This window comes from Rhinolophus hipposideros (assembly GCF_964194185.1).
Source record: "Rhinolophus hipposideros genome assembly, chromosome: 8".
In the NCBI taxonomy this organism is placed as follows: Eukaryota; Metazoa; Chordata; class Mammalia; order Chiroptera; family Rhinolophidae; genus Rhinolophus; species Rhinolophus hipposideros.
The window spans coordinates 34,851,079-34,863,969 of NC_138054.1; the positions used below are offsets into that span (position 1 = coordinate 34,851,079).

The following is a 12,891-nucleotide window of genomic DNA, read 5'->3' on the forward strand; positions in this document are numbered from 1 at the left end:
GTATATATATATATGTGTGTATTATCATATCAGTACCACAATAAAGTCAATCTTTCCAAAAGACCAAAATATTATTTAAAATTAAACTTAGTTCAATCTTTTTTTTTTTTAACAAAATCACTAGAAACATTTGTTTGGACTTTGTCAGAAGGGTTTCAATTTTACATCATTACGTTTTAACTTGCCTAATCAGCTGAACAAAAGTACTTTATGTAAAATCATTCTTTTAGTTGCCTTAGCTACAAATCCCTGCAGAATACTATAATTGAAATCTACTCACGTAAGTTAGGAATAATTAGGGCCCCAAATTAAGCCAAACACAAAGTTAATTCAAACAGTCAGCTGCTGTCATTTAAATGGTTACAGAGTTTTATTGTTGCTTAACATTTCTGAATGCTTTTAAACGTACTCTGTTCTTTTCTCTATTTAGTATTTTAGTACAAATAGAAATGGGATCAAGAAGCAAAGATTCATCAGCCTTTAGACTGGAGTCACACCTATACCAGTCTTTTGTCACTAAAGGTTTTCCAGTCAATCTTTGCTATCAGTCAATTAACAACACAGTTAAAAGAATGGAGTGACAGCTCTCAAAGGCAAGCTTTCAGGTAAATAAAGCAGGATCACAGAATCTACAGTGAGTGCCATTAATACAACAAAAGTAAGAGCTTTTGAAAGCTAACAAGGATAGACTCTATTTGCTTAAACTCTAAAACAAAGCAAAGGATTAAAGGAGCTTCCCCTAGTAAGGCAAACAAAAGAGAAAAGATAATGTCTAAAACCCATACATACCTGAAGGAGGGGATATGAAAGGCATGCCTTTATTTTAATGACAAATGGTAATCAGTAAATGTTAATCAGCGTGAACCGATAAACTAAACATAGTAAAAATTAAAACTATTCTTGTAATATTTTAGTTTTTCAGTGTTTAGCATCTGTTTGCACTTTTAGAGAGAAACTGTGATTTTTTAAAAATATATACTGATGGCTTTTATAACTTCTGAAGATTATTTTAAAGTTGCAGAGTTAACAAGATTGGCTTTAATATTTTATGTATTTCAAAACAAAGTGAAATGATCTTTTTCGATCATCAAGTTAAAGAATGCTAAGCAATATATTTTAAGGTATATCCTAAATATTCTAAAATGACAACTTGATAGGGAAGGAAAATACACCAATGATGAGGCTAAACATTTAATTCTACAGAAAGAATAATGGACTGGCAATAAGGAGAGCTGGACAAGAGTCTAACCTTTCCAGGCCTGTTTCTTCAACTGCAAGTTGCAAACTTCTACATGACTAATCTCCAGGTTGTGATTCTTAGTCTAAAATTCTTTAATTCTACCAAAAAATAAAAACAAAAAATAATATGCCCTCTAAGATACTTATGTAGAATTTGTTGTTTGAAATTTACTATTTTCTTTTTATTTGGTTTTAAAAGCTGAAGAATCTAATGAACTTCATTAAGAAATAAATGTAATTTGTGATTTGTATTATAATAAAACAAAATAATATCGGTAACATAACTTTATCTCTGACAGCAAAAGTAAAAGATTACGTCTACTACTAAAAAGAAAGAAATAAAACTTTGAGTATGTATAACACTTAAAAGTGGATAAATCACTAGATGACCTTGATGTAGGTGATGTTGGATCTGCCGGCAATTTCTGAGTGTGGGCCGGGATCGTGTCTCGTGAAGCTGAAGAATGGAAACACGGAACAGGGAGAGGCAAAAAGATTTAAAAACAGGATAGTTTATTACAGGCAGGAGAAGAGGTTGCAGCTCCCGAGCGGGAGGGGGTCCCTAATGGGAGGTGCCCCATGACTGAGGCAAAAGCTCTTACTTTTATACCTTCCTTTGCCTGCTTGGGGAAGGGGAGCTGTTTGAAGAAGGGAACTTGTTTGAAGAAGGGAACTGGCGCCTTTTAATGAAATTCGTCTACCAGGTTTGTTCTGGGAGCCCATCCTAAAGGAATTAGCAAAGTAACGCACTCTTTATCTATCAGGTCTGCTCCATTTGTCAGGCCAAAATGAATTTTATGATTCACCTCAAGGCCTTGTTACATTATGTCCTGGAGCAAAGGAGTAATTTCAAAACTTGAAGTTTTAGGATATGGCTGTCTTTTGTTTATTCCACCAGGGACCTCCCTGTCTACCTAGGGACATGCTAACTCTCCTGTATCAACCTTAGGCAGATAAAATATATTTAAGCTGTTCTGAACAACCAGTTTACACATGAGTACTCCTACCCTATACTTTTTATGGTGCTATCATGTCAGGACTTAATACTCAAAGTTAAAACGACAACAATTCTTAGTTTTTAAAATATCTTGACTTTGACAAATTATTAAAATACAAACTTTTTCTAGATGGGTTAAGACAAACAAATATACACTTTGTATTACATGGTTTTATAATGTTGCTTTAAGAAGCTTAAAACATTTGTTTTAAAATGCTATTTTAAATGTTTCCTTGTAACAGAATAAAAGTAGTACAGATCAATGGGGAATAGAGAAAATATTAGGAGAAAGGGTCAGGCTGCACTGTTACGCAGGGATTTTTCAAAACAAATCAGATTAAAAAGGTCAATAAAAAGCATATAAATTAGGATTAAAAGTGTAACAAAATATAACAATGTTCAGTAAAGTTTCAAGGTAGCTTAGTTCCTTTTTTAAATAAATTATAAAACTGACAGTGATGTTATTTCCGCATTGCAACTGTGTTCTTAAGGTTAGAAACAAACGTCAATTTGCAATGGTAGAAATCACTGTCATGCAAAATCTAATTTTCTAGACTAAACAGTTTAATAACCAAACTCCTTGACACAGATGTCCCTCACAGACCAGAAACCTCAGCATCACCTGGGAACTTATTAGAAATGGAAGACTCTCAAGCCCCATCCCAGTTCACGGAACCAGAATCTACATTTTAACAAGATTCCCAAGTGCATTATATGTGCATTAAATTTTGAGCACTGTTCTAGATAAATAAGATTAAAAACATCCAACTTGACCTCTCTTAAATTTCTTCCTCTTCTCTACACACATCACTTCTTGAATCTTTCTCTCCTTGTATCATAATATGCATTCTCTTTTCCTATATGAGACCTCCTTTTCCTTGCATTTGACCCCATTTCTTTCTTGGTGCCTGGAAACAAATTTTCAGGTATGTGACATATCTACTTCAAACAATCAAAAAAGAAAATTATAAAAAGTACTTTCCCTAAACAATGGAATACACGTAACCTCCACTACCTGTCTCCTTCACTTTACTTACCTACTTTTGAATCGCCTGCCACCATCCCCTCATCACAGCTATCTGCCGTATAAAACTGGGTCTTTTAAAATCCAACAGACAGCCTCCCTTCCCCACTAACACAAGCAAGGCCCCCATCCATCCTTTCTACTGTGTGACTAAAGTTTATTAAGTTCCTGACTCTTTAACGTATTATATTGCCTGTAATAAAAACCTGAATTTAATATTAAGCGTAACAACTACCTGATATAGATTTACTAAAAAGAGAAAAGGATGAACCAGGAAGGGTAACGGAAGAGAGAACTAATGATTAATATACACACACTAATTAGATACAAAGAAATAGTAAAAAGCACTCTATAAATAACCAGCAAAATAAGTAAGAACATCACTTAATCTCTTTTTTAGATTAAGACCGTATGCAAAACAAAACTCTGCTTTATCTGAATTCCTCTATTTTTTAAGGAAATTTCACGTGTTTCTTGACAACTTTAGAATTCCAGTATTTTAATCAATATTGTCACGTTGCTTCTCTTTCTCTCTTTCACCAAAAAATTACCCCTTAAAAATAAACTTTATTAATAGACTCGATGTACAAAGAAATCATCTTAGTAGAAAAGAGCACTATTATTGAAATCAGAAAAAGTGACATTTTCATCCATATTTCAATCTGTATAAATATGAAGTGTGTTCATTTCTTCTTTTTTAACTATTGTCCATTATCTATTTTTAATTTGGGTACATCCCAACTTCATCTACTGTGTTAGTTAAAATTTGATTCATACCCAATGATTTTATATTAGTTCACTTCATTTCAAATTAATTGAGATGTTAGATCTCACCTTTTAACAAAGTTAATTCCTAATGGATTAAGAAATTAAAAACATTTAAGAGCTACTGGGAAATACAAGTGAATAAATATGTAACTAATCTCAAGAAACAGTTTTTTAAGCATGAAGGTAATAGAAGATCTCACAGAAGGAAATAGCTATACATCAAAAAGTATGTAAAGAAGAAAAGGGGTAAATAAAATAAATGAAGTAAATATTGACAACTGTTAAATCTGTGATTAATGTGTTATTTTACAAAATTCTTGTTTGAATTTTTCATTAAAAAAATAAGCAGTATGATTTAAATTAAAAACAAATACATTTTTCGTAATAAAAAATGATGTAAGGATGTCATCAAAGGGTTTAAAAAGAGAGCTGTAACAACACAAACAGAAAAGTTGGCAAAGGTAGTTAAAAGTTCACATCAAAATTGCAACTGCCCAATAAATAAATCCATAAAAAATGTTTTTGTCCTCATATATGGCCCCAGAAGTATAAATTTAAGTTAGAATCAGACACCCTTTTTCACACATCAAAAGTGTCATTTCTTGTAAAAACTTTAAATCAATGCTCGTAAAGTATGTAGATTAATACTTTCACATACTGGTAATCAAAATGTACACTGGTATAACCCTTCAGGAAAAACAGTTTGGAAGATGTCCACATACCTGATATAATAAATCAGAATCTGGAATGCTAGTCTCAGGAAATAAACAGATATAAAAGAAGAAATTTAGATATTTATTTTACTTGAAAGAAATTAAGTTTAAATGGCCAATGAGTAAAGGGGAGATTAAACTATTTTTGATATATACATGATAAATTACAATGAAGCTGTTAAAATCTATTATCTAAATATATAATAACATGGTACAAGTTATGATAATATAAAGTGAAAAGTCAGAATATAAAAGTATATGGAAATAGATAACCTAATTTTGTTTTATCCATAACTTTATTTTATCCATAGTATTATGTATGTTGGAAACAAAAAGGAAATATGTTTTAATTATAGCAAGGTCCTAGAATTATGAACAATTTTAAATTGTTATCTTAATTTTCTTATTTTTTTTATCCTTTCTCAAAAGAATGTATTACATTCAAAATCTGAAGGGAAAAAAAGAAACTTAAGAAAAAATAAGCCCTCAAAGCAAGAATAATGGCAGACATAAAAGTCAAACTCAGTAGAGTCCCATGCTGATAAGGAGGGATTATAAATGTTTTTGCTTCCTGAAGCTCTGAAATGGAATTCCCTTCTCAGCCTCACATTTTAGCCAAGAGATCCCAGGGCTGGGGCTAGGCATTCTCCTGGAATCACTTCTGTCAAGTTGACAAAAGGAGTTCAAGAATAGGGTTGAAAGATGTCATGAGATATTCACTAATCCACCTTGATGTCTAATACATGTAGACTGCATGGCTGTCATATGTCATTCTCTGTCACGCAGGAGGTAAAAAGAAAATAAAGAGTACCACAGGGTACAGAGCATATGCTGCAGTAAGACACTCCCTTAGTAATGTGGCAGATAAATTGGTTCTTCGAGACATACCAGTTCTACATTAATACTCAGATGTGCTCAATCATTTGTATTATCTTCTTCCCTAATAACACAGCCTCACTATATAGTATATAAAAAGGGAAAGGTGTATTAATTCAAAGAATGAAGTAAAAGATTCATCAAAACTGAAATTACTCAGTGACTAATTAACACAATTACCGTTCGGCAAAATTAAGGTGCTTTACATGCTTCCTGTACTTTTAATTAAGCAACCTTTATTACACTGTTGAATTCTTTCAAAATGTAACAGTAACCGTCATAAATGCCTAACATAGACGTAAAATCAATTATTTCAATAATTTACTCTTCGACGGACAAGTTTATAACCTCTTTACTTTTAGCAAATTATTTTTTCATAGTAACAGACTTTTTTATTAATTATTTGATGTAGTCTTTTTTTCTCAGAAAATAAAACAGCCAAGCAATACAATGTTACTGAGGTCTGTTGGGTAACCGTCACATATTACACTGATTTATAACACTTTACCACCAACAACAGACCTACTGGTGAATAAACAGACATTATGGATAAATAAGCCTTTTTTAACACTGGAAAAGAAGCAGGACAGGATGAAACAAAACAGAAAGTGGGAGGAAAAGTGGAAAGAAAAAAATACATCAACGATCAAGCACTAGAACTTCATTAATCTTCATACATGAAATATGGCATATTTTGACAGTGAATATTGGTATGTAAGATGACCAAAGTATATTCCAAATTAGCTTTTTAAAAAATATCATTGTATCCTCTTTAGCCTTATTATTTTTCAATTTTGAGTCATTTTCAGCACAATTATACCTTCCTTTTGAATGCTGGTACTACAAGGCATTTGGTATTTACAAGCAGCAACGTCATATAATTTGTGAATGGCATTAATATTTATATTTTTAAAACTGAATTACATCACTACCTATGCAGAAGAAAGCTGCTGCAATCAAATTACATTACATTCATATACTACAATAAGAAATATTTAAAGTATCCTAAGAGCAACAGTTAGGTACTCTCTAAAGGAGTAAAATCACGTTGATCTGCACTAAAAATATAAAGAAAATCATTTTTTAAATACATTGTTTTAAACCAATTTTAATTTACATAATTTTAAAATTTGAAAAATAAGGTTACATTTGTTATAATACACCAAACACAGATATGCTGTACAAGTCCAATTAATTTAACGGGAGATATGACTTCCATTAAGTTTAATAGAAGTCATATGGTCAAATCCCCATACACCTTGCTGAAAATTTACCTTCTCGCTTTCAGCTAATCAAATATACTGAAATGAACAAAAATAGTCAATTTTGCTAGACTGGGAAATCCAAAGTCCCTACAGTAAGTTAATTCGGCATTATCACAGCAATAGCCATGTAGTTATTCCCAACAAGAAAGAGAACAAGGTTATCACAATGAAGAGACAAATGGAAGCAAGGGTTTAAAAACGTAACATTTACCCTTAACAGAAAATATATTCCGTTTTTTCCAATCTGGAGCCAGCTTTTCAATTTTGTTTTTTCCTTTCTTAGTACACTGTTTAAAAGAGTAACATGAGGAAAGGAAAAAAAAAAAACACGAAAAAAAGAGTAACACTCAGTCCCTTTTTCAAGTCTAAAATTACACGGAAAGGGTCTGTTCAGAGGAATACACAGCCACATAAAAAAGTATACATAGTAATTCCCAGGAAACAACTTGTTACTACTTCTGAGTCACAGTGAATTAAACTATTTTCAAAAGAGAAAACCTTTTAAAAAGGTTACTTTATATCTACATCGTTGTACCCTAAAACCGCACCTCAACTACTCACTCACATAATACTGCAGTGCTTAAGTGAAAGGCTGAACAACATCAGCTTCATCCCAGAAATGTGTCACAAATGCAAACGCCTGGGCCCTACCCCAGACCTTCTAGGAGATTATGCTGCTCCTCAAGCTGGAGAACCACTGCAATCCTGTATGCCACATTCATGCTGTTCTCGCTCCACTTTGGCTCCACCACTATGCTCACCACTGTCTTTATCTTGCTTATTCTACTCCTTTTAAGACTCAGCTCAAGTATCATCATCACTTCCAGCGGGAAGCCTTTCCTGACATACACCCACCCAACTCCACTACCCTTCTTCACCCCAGTACCTCTGTGAATATCATCATCACGGCACTTCTCACCCTGTTATAACAATGATTTATTGTCCCCTAACTATTAAGACTAAGACCTTCTTCAAAGATTTATGCTATTTATGTGGTGGGTATAGAATGAGTACCTACTGTTAGCCAGGCATGGTTCTAGGCACTCAATCTCCCAAAAAAAGACCGTTGCCCTTCTGACATGCAGACATATTGTATATGTATATTATTATGTATGTAAACAAAAGAATGAAAAGAAAGAATGAATATAGGTCTGGATTATTTTAATTCTTATTAAGTTTAACCTTGGAGAACAAAGCTACTGTTCCTTCCACTAAATTACAAAACATTCTAAAGGAAATATTTATGTGCCAAAAACGTTTTTTGCTAATTTATATTTAACCTCTAGATCTACTTTTTTCTGCAAAAAGACCCTACAGCCAAACATCTTGTTTTAGTAAGATGTCATTAACACAAAAGTCATTGTAAAGTGTGCTTTAAAAATTTTTAAATACATTAAAAACTGGTTATGATAATATTTCTATAGCTATGTCCTAAAATTTTCTTGATGTATATAAAATATGCATGTAAAGTTGTATTGTGGAATACCTGGCATAGTATTTTTCTTTGAAATAAGGATAAGCAACAATGTAATCTGAGTTAATTAATTAAAATTTTGACTAATGAAATCTAATTACATACTCACTGCATAAAGAATTCAACCTGAAATCCATAGTACTCACTTTGCTGAAGAAGTGCTATTATTTATAACTTGTCACTTGAGCAAACCTTCATATGTCTGATTCATGCTTTTCAGGGCTCTATTATATACCAAAATTTAATTCTCTAGGACACAAAGATTCAATATACATTCCAACTTACTGATACATGATTCCACAGTGGGTTACTATGCTTATAAAAATCGGCCAAAAGAATCAAAACACACTAGTTTCTCAACAGAACTGATTTCTGAAGGGCTTGAGGTTAGTTCTCTAGAAATAAAATCAGTCTGAGAAAAACTTACAAAATATTTTGAAAGTCTCGTCTCTTATAATTATTTTTTATTTGGAAATTCTAAACATAATTTTCAAAAATACACAGGAGAGACTTTAAGAATAAGCAAAACATTGCTCCTGTTTTTCAAAAACAAGTAAATTTTCATGGTAAGATGATTCTTAAACAGTAACTGAAACAGAGAGAGATGAGCTAATTCTAACTTTATAGATGTAACTGATGTGAGCTAATTAAAACTTTATATATGTAATTAGTTTTTACTACAGTAAAACTTATAAAATGTTTAGTTATTTGCTCTTATATGTATACAAAACGTGACATGTTTATAATGTTCACCTGAACATATAACACTGAACAAATAAGCCCTTCCCTCAAATGTGGACATTTATATCTCAGGTACAAAACAAACCCACAATTACGTTATGCTTTTAAAAACACAATACTAAGGTAAAACACTGTAAGAGGGAAAAGGCTCTGAAAAGGAAAGCATGGTTCACTGTTGAATACAATACACAGGGATGTTTTGTTTAAAAAATAAAAGTGAGTTGCTATTACTTAAAAATCTAACGTCTGGTTTGTATTGAAAAGCCAGAAAAATGGCAAAACAAGGCTGAAAACTGGAATGACAATCCTGGGTCCTCCTGCACTTTCCTACCTGCTGCAGACCTCCACTGACCTGCTACATACTCAAGTGCCTATGCTTGCTTTGCCCCAACCCTCGTACGCAGGTATCTGAGATTTCAACCCCTGCACAAGACAATGAGCTCAAGAGCAGAAACTATGCCTTGTGCTTTTTTGAATGCTAAGCACCTGGCTCAATTTAGTCACTCTCTGAGTTATCTGTAACCATCCAAGTACTGATAGAAAAAGTGCTCATCGCTGTAAGATTTGAAAAGTTATCCATCGTGTAAGGGCCCCTAAAAAAACTTAATGGCCGAATCGTTAAATTTATAGCTTCTTTCCTGTACTCTCATACCTAACTTTGATTGGTTTTCTCCATAGGTGTTCACAAAGCACTATCTCCTTTCTGGCAATAAAAGACTACCACGTCATGTAAAACTTTTCTAAGACAAACCCAGGTGATACTGGCTCAATGTTCTAACCATGTGCATTAACTATGTACATTCTCATAACTAGCAGAGTGGGTACGTCCCAGGGTCTTTTTACCTATAGGAGGCGATTGCTTCCAAAGCAACACCCCCTGGCCTGGTGCGCCAAAAATGAAATTTCTCTTAACAGCAGATATGAATCCTGAACTAAGAGGTGACACACAAGAAATAAAACTGCAATATCTCATAAAAAAGTCTCTGTTCCCTAACCCCCTGCTGGGCTGAGCCACTGTGCCAGCAAAGTGGTCTCTATCTTGATTGGAAAATTTTTCATTATGTGGACTAATGAGCCATTGGTCCACACCTGGAATCTTTTTTAAATGTATAAAAGCATTCAAACATAACAGCAGGAATTCAGTTAGTTTTCCAAAAAAAAAAAAAAAAAACAGATTCAAAATTATAGGCTACATATAAGATTTGCCTAACAATGCAAGCCAAAGATTCATATTGCTAAACAACAAACTTCTGTTTGTTGTTTATCATGACAGTAGTATTTATTCAGACGTATTTTAATGATAGATTTAATGCATCTTTTTAATTCTGATGCACAGAGCAATACCTTCTGAAAATAAAACATTAACCCAGTTGTAACTTTCATGTGACATAAATCTAAGTGAACAGCATTTCCTTTCAGATCACAGAAATTCTACTTTTAAAATATTCCCAATTTGTTCTTTATTTGAGTTCTACTCTTAAGTTATGTCAACATATTGAAAGTAGGGGATTGGTGAAGCAAGGAGAAAATGAAACATGATTTTGGAATCAGCATTTCACATAAAATTCTTGTGGCACAATTACAATGTTAACATTTTGACGCTTCTTACAAAGACATTGTATTAATACGCTTGCTTCCATCTATCAATTGACAGTATGCCTTTCTCCACTTATCATTTCATTACTAGATATAAATGTGATCACTTAAAAATACACATAAAACCAATTTTAAAACTCTAAAACATTTTCTTCAAGAATATTTCACTGGAACCCAAAATCCAATATATTTTGCATGGATTTCTCAAATTTTACATTCTTTACAGATCTAACGGCATTAATGTATTTTCACGCCGAATATAATAACTACCACTAGGAATCAGCTATATTAACATATCTTAGCTCCACGTTAACTTCTGACCTACTCTGTAAAGAGCACCTGAGAAGGTGTTATTTTCACACAGAAATAATACGTAAAACTAAAGAAATAACGTATGATACCAGGAGACCGTACAGTAATGAACAAACGATGGTACCAATGATTTCATTAAGCCTTAAAAGTGTATTAAATAATTCTTTAAAAATCAGATCTGTCTTCAAAAAGATATAGATAAGGAAACACTATAAAAAATAACATTTTTCAGAAGATATGAAAAGTTTTATTTGTTTTTAGAACTATAACCACACTGAAGCAGACAAAACTAAAAATGAGGTGAAAGAGTTGCCATAAAACTTTCAATTTCACTAGAATAAATTTAGTCAATAAATGTAAAATATATACCAAACAATACTTTCATTTAGTTCTCTGAGGATTATTTACAATGCTGATATTTATAAATTTATGTAATATAAATTCATATTTCTTGAACTCACTATAATAGACAGCTATGTAAGGAAAACAATTCAACCACCAAAAAAAAAAAACTGATGTTCACAAAAAATATTTTTAACACTTATTTCCAAATAATAAAATAATACACATTCTATCTACTTCTGTATAAATAAGACTGCATAGTTTAAGTTCTCCGGGATTAAAAAAAAAAAAAATTAAACTGCGTCTTACCTTCTGTATTCGGTAAGAAGCTGATTATAATGATAAACCACAGACTTCGCATTCTGCAACCAGAAGACACCATTATTGATCCCTTTAAATATTTTCTTTGTATTCCTTAACGAATCTAGTTATAAATGCCCAGCTTCATCGAACCCAGCAGTCGGCATCATTGATCCTCATATCTGAAAAACAAACAAATCCATCATTTACTCTATGGTCCTGCTACATTCCAAAAAAAAAATGTGAAAACAACAACTCTTTCCCTCCCTTCACTCCCTCCTTGTCCAATATGGAAGCTGGTCCTATACACGGGGTAATGAGCCTCACATCCTGAAAACGATCAAAGCCCAAAAAACACTTAGAAACAACCAGAACATATGAATTCACACAGTAATATAAATTCTTAATGATGATTTTTTTCTTTGAAAAGCTTACAAAGCCATTCTAGAATAATACATCTGTCTCTCTGTGCCACATATTAGTTTTTTGGTTTTTTTAATCAAAGTACAGCTGACCCTTGAACAACACGAGTTTGAACTGTGAGAGTCCACTGAATATCAACAAGTATTTGTAGTTTTTGCTCTGATGTTGAGAGTCCACAGATGCAGATGGCCAACTGTATGTAGTGGTCTACACCATTTTATATAGCGGACCTGAGCATCGTGACTTTGGTACCCACGGGGATGCTGGAAATCCCCAGGAATACCAAGGGACAACTTTAACTTCCCAAAAGTTATACACAGATTTTTCAACTGCTTGGGTATTGGCCCCCCAATGCACATGGTGCTCTAAAGGTCACCTGTACTAGCTTCAATACGTACTACCTCTAATAAAATTTTATAAATAAATAGTTTTGGGTTTGTTTTTAGTAATGATAACAGCAATATTATCTACTATTTTATCCTGTTACCATCTAAGACGGAGCTGAGATAAAATGAAAGTTAATAACAGTTTAAGTCTCGTAACTATTTCATTTTCAAGTTTAAGATTTTCATTTATTGGCTTTTTTCCTCTCTGCAAGGGACAACTTCAGATCAAACCTACATCTTTGAATAGGTTGCTTCACCCACTGGACCCAAATATAAACCTCAGACCATAATGATTTTTATCTCTAAGGCTTCATCTCTCCTTTTAAAAATAAAAACTGAGGGAAGGGTGGCAAAGAAAACAAACCTGGAGTGAAGTCTAATTCTGACTAGCCATTAAGGACCAGTTCAACTGGAGATGATACAAAAACTTCAGTA

At 32.8% G+C, this 12,891-nt stretch overlaps 1 protein-coding gene across 26 annotated transcripts in view; it reads right to left on the bottom strand.

Moving 5' to 3' along the window:
- ADGRL2 (adhesion G protein-coupled receptor L2) overlaps positions 1–12,891 on the bottom strand; it is a 604,130-nt gene that overhangs the window by 140,088 nt on the left and 451,151 nt on the right. For all 26 annotated transcript variants that reach the window (XM_081056960.1, XM_081056956.1, XM_081056979.1 and 23 more), the window contains one exon: positions 11,657–11,829. In XM_081056960.1, coding sequence (XP_080913086.1) covers positions 11,657–11,729 — 73 coding nt within the window. In that variant the 5' untranslated portion in view covers positions 11,730–11,829. The remainder of the gene's footprint in view (positions 1–11,656; positions 11,830–12,891) is intronic.